The sequence below is a fragment of the Ictidomys tridecemlineatus genome, chromosome 3 (genome assembly GCF_052094955.1).
Source record: "Ictidomys tridecemlineatus isolate mIctTri1 chromosome 3, mIctTri1.hap1, whole genome shotgun sequence".
NCBI classification, from domain to species: Eukaryota; Metazoa; Chordata; class Mammalia; order Rodentia; family Sciuridae; genus Ictidomys; species Ictidomys tridecemlineatus.
In genome coordinates, this window is record NC_135479.1 from 200,380,250 (window position 1) to 200,399,971 (window position 19,722).

Here is a 19,722-nt window from a genome sequence, read left to right on the forward strand (position 1 = left end):
TATATATCAACTTTTTAAAAGTATAGGAATTTTTAATGATTTCTTTGAAACATATATGTCCTACTATGGGTAAAATTTAAAGTATCATTATTCTAAACTACAGTTTGAGATGAGAGGGAAATTCAGTGTTTGCAACATACACTAAAGCATAATGATTTCAGGATTTAAAAGAAATTAATATCCTTAGGTAACTTAATGTTATAAATTTGTTAGCAATTATAGAGTTTTCTAATGAATTTCAAACTAAAAAAATATTCTATGCTTGTATTCATATCTCAACTCTTTCTGGACTAAGTTTATGTACAAAAAAATTAAAATGAAGCCAAATTTGTTTGCTGTTTAATCTTAATACTAAGAAGACTTTAAAGAGTGATAGTCTGGTAAGAAGAGCTTGAAGCAATAGTTCTATAGTAATTTAACTAAGAAAAAATACTGTCTATGACAAAGTGATTGAAAGATGATAGAATTACAGGTCACCTAGGACTTCCTCGAGACTTGTCTATGTGCTACCAAGGTTATGGGAAAATTAAAAATATATGGACAATAGTTTTCACCTCCAAAACATTCAGTACATACTTTAACCTAGTTTACAATTTGTATTTATTATGTCCACTGAAACCACAAGACCAATGCTTAATTTTACAGTTGTTAAGTCACACACAGGGAAGTATTTTACAAAGTAGGATATTGTTCCTCAATGAAAAATATTACAGAATAAGTCCCTGGAGGCTCAGTTCAAGCGGTTTACCTGAATAACAGAGCAATTATGGAATGTAGGCTACAAGACACAGTAATGCTTAGAGTATTGATTCCAATTTGTAGTTTACCAAAGCTCAAGAGACATTTAAAACATGATGGTCTTAGTTTTCCACAATTTTTGGTCTTTTGATTGCATTATACACCATCCCTTCTGGAATACTGAGGATAATAAGAGCTTACATTTTATATTTACTATTTAGTTATGTAAATCTTCATTATTATTGTCTACCATGAAGGTATGTTTCAAAAATGAAACCTACGTAGATTTACTACTTGAATTTACTCACAGACACTAATTCAGAAATAAAAAATCTGTGCCACTGCTTACATCAAATGTAACATATTTATGCAATCTACTTAGTTATCTGCAGTTTCTATTCACAAAGCATGTGCATGATTTTCACTGACTGATAAATCATTGATAAAATGTAAGCAGAGTTTGTCAACTGCTAATTGTAGTGAGATGCACCAATAATGCCATGCCTGAGTGCAAAATGCACATACTATTTCAATATTTCTTAATCAAAAGTTTAGCCTAACAAAGTTACACAGAGTATAAACTTCTATTTTAAACATACCATCAGTTTAGGTAGCAATGCTTCTAGCAGATTGAGTTGTTAAAAGGCTAAGATATGGTCATTAAATATTTAGTGTGGTCATAAAATATTGAGAAGTTTCAAAAATGTTAGGCCAAACATACATGGAAATTTGTATGGAATGTGTAAAACATGATTCATCTACTCATGAATCTGGCCTGACATTCTTCAAGTTTTGAATCTAAACATCCTCAGAGGTACAGAGGGTCTATGCTATTGACCATGGTTGGTCAAAAAATGACCATTGAATGTGCTTATTTATTGAATGTTCAGTATTAAATGATGCTCAAACTTGACAAAAAAGCTTGGAGGCCTTTCTTGGAAATTATAGACTCATGTTAGAAAGAATAATAACTTAGAAATAGAAAGGAAACCAGGAGAATAGAAGAAGAGGAACAGGGTGGTTGATGAAGAGAGGCACAAAGAGGGTTGTAGGGAATGAAACTGACCAGATTCTGTGGTGTGAATATAAGTATATGTAACAATGAATTACACTGTGTATAATTATAATGCACCAATCAAAATTTTTCAAAACGATATAGCACGTTTGATAGCTGATTAGGGAAAATGTTAGCACCTCAAAAAGAGTTAAAATTCTTCATTCCATGTGCCAAAGAAAAATTAAAAAAAAAAACACAATTCCCTGTTCTATTTATAAATGAGTTTTTCCTCACAGTGTTGTACCATGGGTTGCTGATGTGGCAGTGCCTTAGAACATGGATTTTTATTTATCTTTTCATTTGACCTACACAGCTCACAAGTAGTTAATGGAGCCACAGAATAAGGATTAGAGACAGCAAAACTATTGCTAAAGTGCTAGTATATTGGTAAGGTGCAATTAACTGAGACAACTATTGTGTATGCTAAAGTCTTACTCTCTTACAAAACCAACAACATTTAACAACATATTCCTTTATTTTCCCCACAAAACCTGCACTAAAATCATACCATGGCACCAGACATTTGCTTGATTAAATTCTTTGCTGATCCAAACACCATCTGTATTCCCATTTTTTTGGTTGACTAGTGCGTGGTTTCATGTTTCAATATGTTCCTATATTTAATTGAATAGAAAGTATGTGTTTCATGGTGATATAATTCAATATGTTCTTTCTATAATTCATGCTAACAGAGGGCTATTAGGAACAATTTTAGTTTTATAAATTGATCCAAATCTATATGTTTCTGACAAATGAAAAAACAAATAATAGAGAAAACATACAAGTTCCTTTTTGGAGTACCTAAGTGATAGAGCACCTTGAATTTGGTTCTGTTATAGCTTTAGATGTCCACTTCTGTCCTCAGGGTTATTTCATTTATTTTGTGCTTTGAAATGTTAAAAATGTAGGGTATTTGTATGATCTCAAGTTTAGTTATAAAGGAATCAGTACTGTTACCCATCATGCAATGAGATTTCACATTCAACCTGACTCCTAGTAAAATCCAGTTATTATTAAATTCAATCTTATTTTACAATAGTGACCTCTAAGTCATAGACTTCTGAATCTAGCTGATGCCCTCACCTACACTGTTACAGAGACCTTATTTGCAAGGAATGAGTTTGCAGGGAAGCATCAGAACCAGAGATTGACCTTGGAAATGGTCAGTGAGTGGAAGGGTGTTTTGCCTCATTCCTGGGATCGGACTGAAGTCACAGTCAGGGACAAGCTGGTCTTAGCAATGGTGTCTGCCTATCCCAGGTACAATCACCATGCTCTGTGACTGAATGGTAGTCACAAAATGTCACACACATTCAGTCAAAGGATAGCCCCATTTGAAGAAACAGGACTACCAGCATCTAAACCACACAAATCCAATTTGTGCTCATGTATGGAATCCTACAGATACTGGATATTAACTCATATTGATTTTGGGAAGTATCTCTAACACCAAAAATCTAAATCATCAAAAGGTGATTTCTGGTTTCATTATCATTTTTTCATGTCTCTCAGAGATGTGCATGCGCAACTTTCAGATCATGCACCAATAACTTCTCGTCCATGTTCATCAGTGATGTGAACGAGTCTGTCTTCTTGTTGTCATAGTTTCTATGGGAAGCTCCCAGCTATGTATGTATTCGAGTTTGGAACTTGCACCTTATTTGATTGAGTAAGCATTTTTCATGTCTGTGACTTGGAAAAAAGAGTGTTATGGGATATGAAAGACTTATGAACAAAGCTACAGGTAATGAACACCTCTAGTCATGAAAGATTAAAATTTTCCTTACAATGAAAAGTGATAGTGTCAAAGTAAGGGTGTAGAAAGAATATATACACATACACATGAGTCTATTTCATGCAGAAAGCTTTCTGTAAAAAAAAAAATACAAAAGCAACCAGTGCTGTATATCATGTAAACTCACAAAGTGTACTTTATACACAAACAAGAAGCATAAATTAAAAAGCAGGACAACAGCAAAACATTTTAAATATAGAAGAATTTGCACATACTTTTGTTAAATAAGAATAAATAATTTTATCACACAAATTCACATACCAGTTGCAAAAACAATAAATTACTTATTTTTCAGTGCTGCAACTTTTTTTTTTTTTTTTTGTAATTTGTGATTCATCCCTTAATTCTTACTTTATGGGATAAAACTGTTTCCACAGGAAGGCAAAGGGAGTTGAATTTGTCAAATAAATTATACCAATGTTATTATACTTCAAAACAAAAAGTCAGGGGTTAATTAGATCTTTTATGATCTATAACAAATACATGTTATTTTCTTCTGGGCTCCCTTTGTACCTAATGAAACTTATGCTGAAGCATTTAGTGATATAAGTGAGATTAGATTCTTATAAACCTGAGCATTTTTCAAAAAAACTATACATTTTCTTCTTTTTTTAACATCCTGAATCCTATACTTTTAAAAAAAAATTCAAGATGCAACAATGGAAAGGTAAGACAGTACAATATCAAACTGGACTGAATTAGATGGAGTTGAAAAGTACTTTTTCCTTTGTTCATTAGTCTGAACACTCCACCTCTGAATTTCAGGTTCCAGTCTGTATCATGTTTCTCAGGAGTTTAGACGTACATTCCTCAGTCAATCTATTAAAACTTATTTTTTTTTAAAAAAAAAAAGATAAAGAAGCTCCTTATAAAAATGTAATAGTGGTTTATTTGTTTTAACCCTATTAAGATTTTTTCAAAGAGAAGTGTAAAACTTCATTATTTGGGGGAAGAATGAATCATGGATAAATCCTATTAAAAATCTATGAATACAGTAAAGAAGAGTAGGAGACAGCCTTGTGTACTCTTTAATTGTTTCTTTAATGTTGTTGGAAGTAGAATCACAAAATATAAAAATGAATCTTGTGATATTTGAGTTAGTTGATTAAAATTATTTTCTAAATTAGGAAAAATATTAAAACTATAAAGTATCTTTGAATTAATGAGATTTTAAATTTTTTTCTTACCTATTTGACTGGCTTTTGTCCCTGTCCTTGTATTTGGTGTTCACCATCAAATGTATGTTATCAGTCTTATTAGACTCCATTTTTTAAAAATGATAATTTCTTAAGATAAAACTACTATTTCTAAAGCAATCTCAGTCTGTGAAAATCTGAATAGGCATTTGTTTTGTAAAACATTATCTGTTTTACAAAAGGAATTTCCAAAGACAATACTTCAAAGAATGAGACATCCATATTCCTGATCCACTGAAACAGATATGATAAAGCCAGAACAACTAGGTAATTCTTTTATGTTATAAAATATTATAATAAAAATAAACTCTCAAAAGTTTAATGAAACTCCAACAACAATTCCCTAAAATTCTTATATGCAAATCTTTTAACAATAGGCACATTTGGTGCGATTATTATAAAATTTTATAGAAAACAATTAATTAACTTTGTGATAACTCACAAAGAAGAAAGAAATACCAGTGAAATAAATACCTTTGATTTTCTGAGTTATGAAATGGGAGAATGCAGTTTACAGTATTTATTTAAAAAAGACTTTTATATGCATGATTGTAAAATATTTTCAATGTCTATCTGTTCAAACTTATAACCTACCTACACAGGCTATGGAATAAAAGTAACAAACTTCCTGGAAATCATGATATTTTTGTCACTCAAACACTTACTGATACAACCAAATACTTTCCAGTTGGGAAAAATCTTTAGTAAAGTAGAAATATATTAAAATATTAAGAAATTATTGCCTATGGTGTGGAAACAGCCTTATTCATGTTAAACACTATTTTTTTTGCATTGACCACATTAGTGATAATGATCTCTTCTAGATATGACTAATTTCCAAGTGATTTTTAATATTCCTATTAAACCAGGTTGACAAGAAGTACAAAACATGGCAGGTGTTTTGGAACCCATCAATAAAACAAACAAACAAGCAAAAACAAACACATTTTAAAGGCTTGCTGGTAAGAGGTATACCAGTGTTGAGGGTGTGGGTTGTGGTTTCTGCATGTACATTACACATTGTGATATATCAAATGAGAGCCGTAGAAAGAGAAAGAAGTTGTGAAAATCTAAATTGAAAACTGGATGACATGTGTTTTTATCCTTTAAATTCCAACACGAGGAAAACTCATTTTTATACTCCTGAATGCTGACCACATACACACACACACACACACACACACACACACACACACACACTACTTCTACATCCTAATCATATATTAAATTTGGCTGGCTGCCTGAAAAAAATACAGGCATTCAATGATTTAAGTAAATGGACCCATGTGTGTATTTAAATGACTAGATACAATGAGATCCTTTTCCTTTTCAGAATTGCTCAAGAGATGCTTGCTGTTAAAATGTTTTTTGAATATGTTTCATCTCCTGTGTTCAGAAAACATACTAAATCTTGTTAAAACAGCAGCAAGTTCTTAATTTCCAGTAAAACATCCACAGCTCTTTCTGGAAACTGGAAAGAGTTGAAATAGCTGCAGACCTACTTTGGTCAAACACTATTTTATAGAAATATATATATATATATTTATATATGTATATATATATTAATAGAACCAAGTGATATAAAGTGACATACCAAGGAAGAAGGTATTTACAAACAGTAAAAATAAGCTACTGTGCATCATGGGTGAAAATGATTACGATGTCTTTGAAGACATTCTGTAAGAGGTAGGTGACAAGGGGGAGACTGTTCTGCCATCTTCAAACGTCCCCTGATTCTACATTCATCAGTGTATTTTCCATTCTTGTAGGTCCAGGGGATGTTCAATAACTAAAAAAAATTTCCTATATTCCAAGGTTACCATTGTCACATGAAGCAGTGCATATCTTCTTTTGGTCACAGAGAGCAGATTCTGCCCATAATTCAACTCCTGGTGACAATGACATTGAAGCATGACTTTCTGTGCGTTGGGGTAGACCTCATGTTCACCACAGTGATGGATCCTACAGTCGTCTTTGTGCCTAAGAGCATACCACAGGCTAACATTTCTTCAGCAGACATTGCTTAAATGCAGAAGGCCTCTGAGAGAGAAGACATCCCTTGGCTAACTTCCGGTTTCCATCCTGGCACTGCACCGTCCTGGTGTGCCAGCCCGTGTCACAGGTCCTAGAGCAGGCAAGCCAGGGGCCTGTCACCCACTGCAGCTGTGGAAGGTGTGATCCCACTTTATTGCTGCCGTGGCTAGTGACAGAGTTCATTTTTTGAGTAGACTTCTTGGGAACAAAAAAACTATAGCGGACGTCTAAAGCTTTTGTTGGGTCTGTTGCAAGAATCTGCACTATTAGGATCTCCTTTGTGGCCGAGTAGCCCATACCATGCAAGAAATCATCCCTCTGGCTCCAACCACTGTAGTTCATGACTGTTCCATTGATGTCGATGATTGTCTCGGAAGTGGAGATCATGTACTTTCCATTGATTAGGTACTCGCCATTTTTCTTCTTCAGGGCTAAGTAGGCAGTGAATCTAGTCTGGTCTTTGGCTTTGAATTGTCGGACTTTTATGTGGGTTGCCCCTTCAGGGATCCGCACAACATCAGTGTAGCCCTTACTGGAGAGAGGAATTTCCAAAGAGGAGGGGGGCAAAGAGAAAAAAAAATAGGTAAACTCTCAGCAAATGGATGAACAAAAAGAAACTCACTAAACATCTTCCCACGAACTATCAATATTTTTAAAAGATTAATTTAGATTGACTTTAGAAAGGCATTTTCTAATGACACATTAAAAGTGACCATCTGCATTTGTATTGAGATGTTCAAATTTAGGATGAAGTCAACAACCTACCTTGATTAAGAAATCAACCATTGCCATCCTTTTCCTACTCTATCATCTTTACAATGTCACTTTACATTCTTTTCTAGATACAATGTGACATATGTAAACACAAGATAATAAAGAACATTTGCCCTCATTCAATCTCATAGAAAATTTTACTGTTTCTCAAACTTATTTGCATATTGGAATATCCTGGAGATCTTTCAGAAGTTCCAAAGCTTATGCCACACTCCAGGCCAACTGAATGGCCATCATGCAGGGTGGGGTACCTAGAGCAGCGCTCTCAGGGTTCCCAACACTGCTTCAATGTGGACTGGTTCAAGGGCAGAGATTTAGTACTTTGCTGGTCTAAGGTCAGAACAAAAGCTCTGTTTCCATTTCTACTACAACTATTAAGTTATTTAGTGTTAAGAGATAGACACTAAATAGAAGTTAAAATTCTGTAACTAGGTAATGAAAACTCACTACCAGCATGAAAATAAAAGAAAAAAAATTAACACCTTATCAAAACTCCCTGAAATTAGTATTCATGGAGATATTATGACAAACCAAATAAAATGTTACAATGGATGACAAATAAGATAGGTCGCTAGTCCATCTGCTTAGGAGAAGGGAAAAAGTCACAGATATCTCTAATACTCATAAACCTGTGCAAATGCTGGGAAAAATGCTAATTAAGCACCAAGGGACTACACCAGTAGTCCCACTACTTACTTTAAATAATTTTCCAGTTATTTAAATAGAAACTCCTGGTGCAGTTAAATAGAAATTCCTTGTACAGTTTGACTGAGTTGTATGAAATTGAATTGTTTATTTCTTACTCAAGGTTAGAAGCTATGGGGTCACTACCCAAACACTAAAAATCCAAGTCTTTCCCCTGCTCCAGAATTTCATCTGGATGGAAGGGGAAGCTCACCCTAAGGAAGTGCCCTGTTTATTGGGCATCTGTTCCACAGTAATTGCCAATTATGTATCAGAGTTTCTGACAGTGTTGAAGAAAAAAGATGCAGGCGGAGGATATTGCTTATTCCGGCTTGATTCATCATTTCAATTTTTAAATATATTATGCATAGTCCTTTCTTCCAGACCTTTTTTGTTTTTGTAGTGTCTAATACCAATCAATGATATGCAAACCCATGGTGAATGAAGCAGGAAGAATGTTGGGGAGTCTCATCTTTCATTCAAAGCTAAGAAAAAAGGGATATTTTCAAGTATTTAAACAAGTTCACTCTAATTCACTAGTGGCAGTGTTTAGCTTAGAAGTCATGTCTCTTGAATCCCAATTTGAGTTCTTTTCACCATGTCCCCTTGCCTGAAATCCTTATCCATATTTTATAACAGTTAACTGAAACTAAGTTCTGGTTATAATGATACTAAGCAAGATATAAGAAAAAGAAAAATTGAATGGTAAGAAAATTGGCAGGAGAGCTTTTTGTTTTTATCTTGCTCCTCAGAGCCTGTCTCATTTTGCTGAGAATCAGTGAGGTCAGCACCATAACAGGTTTTCAAGCTGAGTTTTACAAGGCACTGGTAAGGCTGAGGATTAGTGCCCTGATTTCATAGGCACTAATTAAAAGATGGGTTCCATTATCTGTGATTAATATTTCAGTTTCTCTGCATCCTGTTGGGTATCATTTAAATTCTGGAGAGCAACCAGATTCCTTGACTACCATAAATAAATGAGGTTGTTTTCACTTAACTATTATAAAGTCTGACTGGAAGAGCAAGAGAAGTTGGTTTTGTGCAGGGCTATCTGCACAGTACCAAGAGCAGTGCCTGCCTGTCATGAAGGAGTAAATTCATTCACATACTTAGCATGCTGTCATGGAAGTGACATTTTAAGGGGCAGTCATACCCCCTCACCCTTCCCCTAAATAAAACTTATATGTCCTGCAAAGAAACTCAGCAAGGTCAGAAGACAGAGTAATGGCGGGATTGGGGGATGTCTTCCTGCTTGTTAGCGTAGCCATTATCTGGGAAGGTGATATTTGACAGAGGCTTACAGAGACTACAGCTTATTGATTGGGGAAAGTGTGCCAGGCAGAGGAAATGGCCCATACATGAAAGTTGTTTGCTTGAAAGGAATCAGGAGCAGAGTGAGAGGACCAGTGTCAATGAGGCACCACCTAGCAGGCTAGGGGATAAAGCAGTCTTGGACACTAAGTGACATGGGGCCATCAGAGAGTGCTGACCAAGGAACACCAGGATCTGATTAGGTAATAAAGCAGTCACTCTTCTCAAGGGAAGAAGAAGAGGCTGTGAGGGGCCAGGGTCAGAGTGATCAGTGAGAAGACTGCTGGTCAGCCAGGCAAGACTTGGTGACTGGGAGGGATAGGGATACAGCTCAGTTGGAAGAGTGCTTTCCTGGCATGCACAGGCCCTTGTTTCAATCCCCAGTATAAAAAAAAAAAAAAAAAAAAAAAAAGACTTGGTGACTGGGGAGGAAGTCATGGTAAAGGGCAACACATCTGGAAAAATGGTGGGAAGCAAGCCAAAAGTTTTCACTGGTAGATCAATATGGGGTGTGAGAGAAAATGAGAAGTGAAAGCCAACTTGAAAGTGGAGGCTTAAGTAATTGAGTTACCATTTACTGAGCTAAGGGAGGAGTGGTCATGTTTGTGAACAGGTGTGAACTTGATGTATTTTAGTTCGTATTGCCTCATTTAATCCTCACCTATGCTTTCATTAATTGCAAGATAATTGCTCTTATTTCCATTCTACTTTTGAGAAATATCATGATAAAAAAATTTAAGTGACTTTTCACAGGTTACATGGCTAGTGAATTATTTTTTTTTGAACTAGAGCTTAATTGCAAATATTTTAGCTCCAAGATTAATGTTACTCCTAGATAATTTATTTGGGACATTCAAACAGATTATTTGTATCACATAATGTAGTCTTGGTCAAACCAGTTTGCAAGTGGTTGTATTGTACATCATCTGTCTTTATCATGAATTTCTTCATCTTTTCATGTGACATCTTATGTGAAGATATTAGTTGTCAATATAAAGAACTTAAAATGTTATATTTAGCATTTAAAATCTTTTTTTAAATTTTAATTTCTTTCTTTGTTTCTTCTTTTAGTTGTAGGTGGACATAATATCTTTATTTATTTTTATGTAGTGATGAGGATCTAACCCAGTGCCTCACGCATTCGAGGCAGGCACTCTACCACTGAGCTACAGCCCTAGCCCTATATTTAGCATTTTAAAAGGGAGTTTAAACTTTATGTAGAAGAATACATAGGATATATGTCTATGATAAATATTATTAAAATTAACTTTATTCCCCAACTAGTTAATAAATCTTTCTTTCCTCCTTCTCTACCTCCCTTCTTTTCTTCCTCTTTGCATTACTGCCTTCCTTTATTATTATTTTTAAAATTACAAAATGGTCTGTACTTAAGTTATAGCCTCTGCTCATCTCAACACCCATTAGCCACGTAGAAGTCTGTACGTCTTAAACTTTCATAGCACCAGTCTCCTCATTTGTTAAACAAATGGCTAAATTCATCATCTATAACATGTCTTTGAGATGTATAAAAATGCAGGATGTAATTGGAGGTGCAGGATTTATCAACACAGATGGCTCAACATCTGTGTTGGGTAATTAATTATTATTTCATTATCAAGTAAGATTGGTAGTACATATTTTAACCCAGAATAAATTTTTAGCCACACATTTTTTTTATCTTGTCAAAGATAATTTCAAGTGTTTACATTGACATGATGCTTAATCTTTTAATTAAACTCTTATAGTTAGTTTGGTTTGTGCTTCACTCTCTAAAGATAACACAGCACCTACATTAAGAATATAGCTCCACTCAGCTAATACCACTCAGCAAAAAGTGGTTTTGCAAAGAAAAAAAAATAATCCTGTATTCCATTAGAGTTAGCCATCCTCTCTGTTAGCATGACATTTAATGCCAGAAATAGGTAATTTATACACTTACATATTTAAAGTGCAATTAAAGATGCAGGAGACATTGTTTTACAAATTTTCTTTAGAATAGATATAAACCAGAATATTCATTATACACCAGGATTGGTACCTACACCGCTTCCATTAACTTACAGTATGCAAAGAAGAAATGCTTTCTCAACAAAAACTCAGGCTAGTAAAAACTGCTTTGTTAAAAAAAAATAGTTAAAATAGAAACCAGGCATCCTTTCATCAACTATGTTTTAGGGTAACAGATCTGCACAATATCACGGTAGCTGGATGCTGTCCTCTTGGTCCCTACAGCTGTGGCCATCCATCTTTTTATAGAGGCACCAAGAGTTTCTCCTGAGTTATCAGGGATTTATTCATCTCCTCTCCTTCCCTTCTCACATTCATAATGTGTTCCTACAGCCATGTCAGACTTCCCCTAAAAACAGCTTATGAGGTAATGTGAGTCCCCTGTATCAATTTTGCAAGTGTCTAAAGCTTTGTTCTATTCACGTAAGGGCAAGCATTCTATCGTATTACCTTTTCTTATTGAAGGTCCCAATAACCTTTGTACAACTGGAGTTGTCTCCTCCACACACCCCGCACTTGTCATACTGCAGTTTTGAGCCAATGATGCCATCGCAGCCCGTGCGCACACACTTCCCGCGCACGCAGACGGAATTGCTGTAGGGCCTGCACTCAGTCCCATCGGTCACCTGAAATGGCAGACACAGCAAGAGTGGGAACATGGGTGCATTGCTATTTGATTCCTTTGGTAAACTAGCAAGTTCTCATTTACGTTTGATTGGAATAAGTCATATATTGAAAAATAAACCAGCAATCAAAAATCAACCAACCACTTAGTTTTCAGGGATTTATGACTGAAACATCCTTGCTATATTAGCGGTAAGAAGATCTGACACCTTTTCTCAATGTGCTAGGCCATCCTAGGTACTTATCTCTATTTTGGTATGCATAACATGTTCCCACAGTATCATCCGGTTTTTATATTGATTGAAACTTCTTTTTTCATCTATTGTGTGGAACTATCATGCCTGTAGAGAACTGAATATGAGCAGCCTTACGGACACAGAGATTCTTCTTTATTGCATAACTGTTCTTAGGGTAGCACATTTGAAAATCTAAACTTATTCAAACCCATGTGATTGGTTGAAAAGCATTCCCCATTGTGCATTGAAGTAAAGATAAATACGTTAATGTGGAAAATAAAATATGAGGAAGTCACAAAAATACTACTGAAAGAGAATGAATATATTTTGAATAAAGGAGTTAGTATAAACTTCCATTAAAAAGCTAGTTAAAAAACCATATGCATATAAACTGTGGCTTATGTATGTGAGTATATATAATACCACAAACATATATATATATATATATATATATATATATATATATATATATGTTCATATATAAACTTGCATTTATTGTTTGTGTATAGACAAAACTCTTTTCATATATATATCAGAATGTGAGTGAAGGTGTGCATGTATGTAAAGTGAAGTAGAATATACTTCTATAGATCAATGGTTCTCTAGATAGAGCTATTTCCAGGTTATGTTTTTGTTTTTATTTCTCTGTGCTAATTATTTATTGGTACTTGGGTTTGAATGGAGGGGTACTTTACTACTGAGCAACATCCCCAGCTCTTTTTATTTTTTATTTTGAGACAGGGTCTTGCTAAATTGTTTAGGTACTTGTTAAGTTGCTGAGGCTGGTCTCAAACTTGGAATCCTCCTGCCTAAGCCTGCTAAGTAACTGGGATTACAGGTGTGTGCCATCCCATCTGACTCTATATTATTTTTTAAATGAAATGTATTATTTCATACTAAATGAAATATATTTTTCAAAAAAGCCACATAAATTGAACATTAGCTTAGTTTTCAATAATGTACATTTCTGAAGGCCAGTTTCAGAAGTATTATTAAATGTAGCACCTCTTTGCAAAATAGATAAACAATATTTAATAGTTGCTGCATAATAGTGAAAAAAAGAAAAGCCTGCAGTATATTTCCTAAGCAGATATGTTCATCTTTGAAAAATAAGAGATGACCACAAACCTAACTTATACATAGCTTGAAGGACACTTGATTCACATTGAGGATCCAAGACTTAGTCAAAACCTTGGGTCAGAGACAATGATGTTGATGCCTATCTTCCTGACTCAGCAGAAGAATTCTTAAGTAAATGACAGAAAAATTAAAAAGTTGCTTGCTTTATATTCTCCTTTGCAAATGTGCCTAAGAAATACTAGTTGTTTTCATGGCTATTTTGAGGTTTATGTCATACTTTGCTTGCCCTGACAGTGATTTATAATTTTCAAAAATAGCTTTTAAAACATTTACTTATTCTGTTGAAAAATAATTTTTATTCATTGTTTAAAGTTTGAAAATATAAAAATTATAGAAGTGAAAATAAAAATCTCCAAAATTCAAACCACCCCCAAAATAATGACTATTTACATTTGGCACCTGCAGCCTTCATTCTACCAAATAATTTGCACTAAGCACACCTCCTGCATCTGCACAGCCAGTGTGTAGTTACCTTTGGAGAAAACACCACGTAGTAGCCAGTGCCCTTGGCTCTGCAGGTCAGTTTGCACACGTCTGCTGGCAGGACGCCTGCATATTTGGGAACCCATTCTACAAATGTTTTGACTCCTTTTGCATCAGACTGATAGCCGTTTTTGGCCTCACATTGCTCATGACGAAAAGATTTACCTAGGAAACAAAACATGTTACTTTAACACTTGACCTGTTCTGAGCCTTACATATTAATCTTGTGCATTTAAATAATTAATTTTAAGGAGATGATGCTAACTTTATCACAGAGCTTCTTCATGCATCCACGCTGAAAGATTTTATATCATTGTCTTCCACTTCTGTCTGCAGGATCATTATCTTCCAGTTCCCTGAATACACAACTTGTTTATAAAATAATTTAAAATCACTCACATATTTGTTATTGATTTGCATACTAGTGGAACTGTGCAGCATAATATAAATGTTATTTCCCTAGCTTCTCCTATTTATTTCTGTTAGAGTTCAAACACTTGTGGCACAAGGTAGTTACTGACGCAGAGTAACATACCATTAGGTGGGCAGGGCGTCACACTGCAGGAGCGGTAGATGGCTCTCTTCCCTGTGCAGTAGCGACCACTGTTTCTGGGTGCAGGATTATTGCAGTGGCGATAGGCAAACTGTACTCCTCCCCCACATGAGCGAGAACACTGGCCCCAGGGTCCCCAGGACCCCCAGTTGCCATGGCTTGATGTCTGAAATAAAAAAGAGAAGCTTTTCTTTCTTTTTCTTTTTCTTTTTTTTTAACCCAGGAGGAAAACATTCAAAAGGTACCTTTAGAAATCACTTGCATATAATGAGATAGTGGAAACCTCATGACAGTTACATTTTCATCAAATTTGAACATGATCGTGCTCTGGAATTGCAACACATTTCCAATTCCAAGCAATTCATCTTTCCCAGCCTTTATGGCCAGTGCCAGAGGATCTAATGCATCCTACTAAATACTAAGATACCACAAAGAGCTCCTTCTGTTTTCTATGAGACATTTTAAATTATGCTTTCTGATATTGTACAACTCTGTTGGTAACCACTGGACCACCATGTTCTCTTTCTGTACACGCTGATCTCAGGTCTTTGATAAAGTGCACAATGTTGATAGCTTTGCAGGAGGCCCGGCATTGTTCAATTGTGATTGCAAGTCCGTGTCTTTCTCCTCTTTAGCCCTGAAGCTGTAGGGTCCCCCTGATGATATCATGCATTTGGTCTGTGACAGACTCTGATCCTTATATAAATGTATTTCAAAGGCTTGGATGATTCCTAATTAGATGTGACAGAAACTGAAGGACACCTGTACCCTACATGCATGGATCCCATAGGGAAAGAAGAGCTCTGTAATGACAACCTAGGTCTAGTTCCCTGGAAACATTGTGGGATGAAGCTGAAAAGATTCAGAAAGGAAAAATATTTCACACTATTTCGTCCAGGGAATGTGCACAGAGCTACCTCTGGCTGCCTGTGTTGGAGTATCTGACAGTGTTAAAGACTAGGAACCCATTCTACAAATGATTTCTATGTGACAGCCTGTAGAAACACAGGTGATAAACACAAAGCAGCATTCTTCTGGGATGTGGCAAAATCTTCCAAGTGAGAGTGAACACGCAGCATGATCTGGCCTTGAAGATTAAGGAGGCAGTTTGTGACCTGAAGCTGGGACTGTGCATTTAGTGCAAACCTATTTCCCCAGAGCAGCCAGAGGTTACTGCAATCGCTAAAGTTAGATGAACTTGCTATCAACAGAAGAAAAATGACCATTTGGAGCTTGCCAAATACGTATAAGGACCATGGCATTGACTCTGCTACTATTTACTTACTAAATTTAAATAAATGTATCTGGAGTCTTAGCAAGAGGAGTTTAAAAGTGAGCTTCCAAAAGATGAGTTCTGGGGCCCTACTTGGGGTCTCAATTAGACAGATTCTTGGTCCTTTATTTACGTGTGAAAGGCTATAATTCCTAAAGAAATACCTATTGTCAGATATTCTCCAGTGTTTGATTACTGAGGCAAAAAAAAAAAAAATGAAACTTATATAGATCAGAAAGGAAGAATCTTTTAACCAAGATGCCCTCTATGACAGTACCCACACACATCCCATGCGAGGTCTCAGGGATTTGGGTGGCCACTTACTGAGTAGTATTTTTTCTTGGTTTTGTCCACACACTTGCCCTGCAGGCAGATTCTCCCCTTCCCACAGGGTGTCCCTTCCACAGCCGGCAGCTTCTTGGTCAGACACACCATCTGGCCTTGGCGCACCACGGCACACCACAGGCGGGCACAGACGTCCATGCCAGGACACACTGAGTACTCGGGGCCGAATGTCAGGTTGCACTGCTGGGTGGCATCATAGGTCTGTCCTGGGAGTTCCTCAGGGCCCTGGATTTGCTTTCGTGGTATGTCTAGCAGACAGTTACCTAAAAGAACAACGGAAATTGACCTCCGTAATAAGTTTAGGTCTCACATCGCTAAAAGGGGAGATCTAACAATTAAAGGCTCCAGATAAGGCCGAAGCACTGTGCATCCACAATCTCTATGGAAAAGGGACTCTGCAAGCGGCAAGGGTGGGACTCAGCAGTGCCCTCTAACACCCTTCGTGGGTGATGCATGTAATGGAATGCCTGTAATGGAGGTGTGGCTGGCAGCATATAAGTACACGAAATTATTTGAAGTAGTTTGAAAATATCCATTATGCTGAAACACTAAAACAAGAGAAAATTAGGATGCACCTCTAGGAAATCTGATAGCTTACTTAATAGCAATAATAAATCCTCCACAACTTGGAGAAACAGAATTCATCCTTGGCATTCTATTTACATCCCATATCTATTTCTCCCTTACCTTATCCCTATGTGTTTATCCCATGTCTCCTTTCCACTAGTTCCATAATTGTCAAGTTCTTACCTCATTTATTATAGCACTCACTGAACAAGCATTTGCTTAGTGCCTAGAATGTTCTAGAAAGCATACTTAGTATCAAGAATGTGGAAAAAAAAAATGACCCACATCTACCCCTTAAGTTCTCCCAATAAAATGAAAGAGATGGACTAAAAAAGTAATGTTCCTTTCAGACTGATGAAATTTGAATGAAATTCTTTCAAGATTCATAGAATGAAGGAGTGATGAGAGAAGAAAAGAAACAATTTTTGACAATTTAGGACTAGGCCAGCCTTCTGACTCTTCTTTTTCTTTCCTTGGTGTCTATTCTTTTGAGAACAGGTATCTGTTGGGTGTTTGGAGTATATCTGTCGAAACCAAATTAGTGTCTTACTGCAAATATTAGGGATCAGGGTGGCCACAGGCAAACAGGGGTGAGATGAGAGGTCTACAGAAGGTGGGACACAGATGAAGCAGATCCACAGGTGACACAGGGCTTTCTCTCCCTAAAATGCTTCCCTGAGAATCCCTGCCCAGTGAGCTTTACTGTATTTATCTTCTTTTGTCATATATGCATGCATACTGCCCATCTATTTCTATATTTTTTGTTTACTTAATTTTAGATTTATGCACTGATGATAAAGCTAATAAAAAAATAACAAACATTTGTTCCACACACTGTTCTCAGTTATCTACATGTAATAACTTTCATCCTCACAAGAACCCTATGAGGCAGTTTCATTTATTTTGCTTATTTTATAGACAAGAGAATTGAGGGTCATAAGAGGCAGATAATTTACCCCAGGCCACAAAGTTTAAATTAGGGTCTTATGCCTAGAATCTGCCCTCCTCATTGCATGCCACTTTGTCTTCTGCATGCATGGGGAGAGCTGTCTAATATTGCTGCTGAAGGGCAGCTAGGCTAATGGGACAGACACCTGGTCTACCCTCTAAGGCTGGTGAAACACGAACAAGGTGAGTGCTGTTGGCCAAGGCAGTTAACTTCTCCCTAATTCACTATGAAGAAATGTGTCTCTTCTCACTTTAACAGTCTAAAGGTAAAATTGGCAAACAAAGATAGAAAGGTAGACCAGAAAAATAGGAAACAAAGATAGATAGTTCTCTGTCCAAGGTATCCGCCAACCTTTTAGATGTATTATTCTTTGATTCAACAAATTCAAATCCTTATTTTTTATTGAGAATAACCCCTCTTAAGTGTTCTGCAAATGTTTTTACAGCGACACTCAGGTTTCTTCAAAGTGAATACCTTAGAATTTGTCCATCTGTGATGGAGGCATTATATGAAAATGAATAAAGAGCGAAGTTCCCATTTAACTTCTGAGCCAGGGTGTTTGAAGAAGTAAAGCGTCTGAAGGGATCCCAGAAAAAGCATTAAAAGTAAGAGGCCTGCCAAAGAGAATGTGTGGGAAAAACATCAAGTTGAAAGGAAAACATCCACATCAAGTCAATAGGAAAGAATGACAGGAAAACCTCACTAAGCTCTGTTTACAGGACCAAGATGAGGCACTTCAGAACTCCGTGCAGAGCGTTATCTTCATTGCTAGATGGAAAAAGCATGCTGTGGAAACCAGAATGGCTTAGCAGACTGCTGATGTTAGAAGACTGTCAACAAATCTGAATCAGCAAGAACGCTTTCCAATTCCTCAAAAGTGCTGTCTTAAGAAACTTTTAAAAAAAATTTTACTCAAAAGCACAGATCTTGGGACTGGGTAACTAAATATTAGCTGGGAAGTCTTGACCAGGTGTGGATGCACGTGGCACGGGTCTACTTTACTTATCTGGAGGCAAAATGAGTCGCAAACTCACTATGGTTGCAAAGTCATTGACACTGACTCTACCTCATCAGCTGATGATGAGTGAAGAGACGGATAGAGGGAAAACTATTTGAAATCAGCCAACAACAAGGAGACTTCAAGATGTGGGTTCTCTTCATGGCACTTAATTCAGAAATATAAAATTTGAAAACCAAGAACATATTTGCTTTGCTATTAAGAAATAGATATATATCGTTTTCCTTAGCAGTTGTGTGGAGATAACCTTTAAAAATAAAACGATTTCTTTTTATCAAGTGATCGACATAACTAACTTATTACCACCATGTTCTCAGTCTTAGAATATGTTACTGTACCATTTCTGCATACTCTGAGTCATACAGTCTATAGATGTCCTTTTTAAAAGTTGATGTATGTCCTTCTGCAATAAAATAGTATGGACATCTCTACTAAATGGCAGACCCATTCCAGGGAACAAAAAATGGTTTTGGAAAACCAGGTCTCTGAATCCTTTGCCAATTTTACAGCTTATTTGTTTATATAATTTAGCATAAGAGCTCAACGTTCAGTTTTTAAGGTGGTATTAGTAAAATTCAAAGTCACTATGGTTGTACCTTGATAGACACAGAAAGAATGTGGTTGCTTCCATCTGGCCACCGGGGTCCACCAGTGGGGTGGAAGGTAGTCCTTTCCTCCAGGTGATCTCTGGTTTTACATACCTAACTTCTAGCACTATTCATCTTTCATATAAATGGTGCATGGGAATTATCAGATGAATGTTGCTGTTCTTTATATTTTCACTTTCCTTCTGTAATTCTAGCACTTTAGTTATTTCAATCTTTCCATCCTTTCAATACTCAGGCATAAAATTAAGAATTGACCCCCAAATAGCCATGGCATAGAAGAAATCATTGTCCCCACTGAAGCATCCAAAGAGGCCCAACAGGACTTCATGT

At 36.2% G+C, this 19,722-nt stretch overlaps 1 protein-coding gene across 3 annotated transcripts in view; it reads right to left on the minus strand.

Moving 5' to 3' along the window:
• Positions 1-583: 583 nt before the first annotated feature.
• Positions 584-19,722, minus strand: part of Adamts5 (ADAM metallopeptidase with thrombospondin type 1 motif 5) — a 47,663-nt gene continuing 28,524 nt past the window's right edge. For all 3 annotated transcript variants that reach the window (XM_078044503.1, XM_078044501.1, XM_078044502.1), the window contains 5 exons: positions 16,230-16,513; positions 14,615-14,798; positions 14,069-14,244; positions 12,047-12,222; positions 584-7,352 (listed from right to left, as the gene is read on the minus strand). In XM_078044503.1, the coding sequence (XP_077900629.1) occupies positions 6,785-7,352; positions 12,047-12,222; positions 14,069-14,244; positions 14,615-14,798; positions 16,230-16,513 (1,388 nt within the window). In that variant the 3' untranslated portion in view covers positions 584-6,784. The remainder of the gene's footprint in view (positions 7,353-12,046; positions 12,223-14,068; positions 14,245-14,614; positions 14,799-16,229; positions 16,514-19,722) is intronic.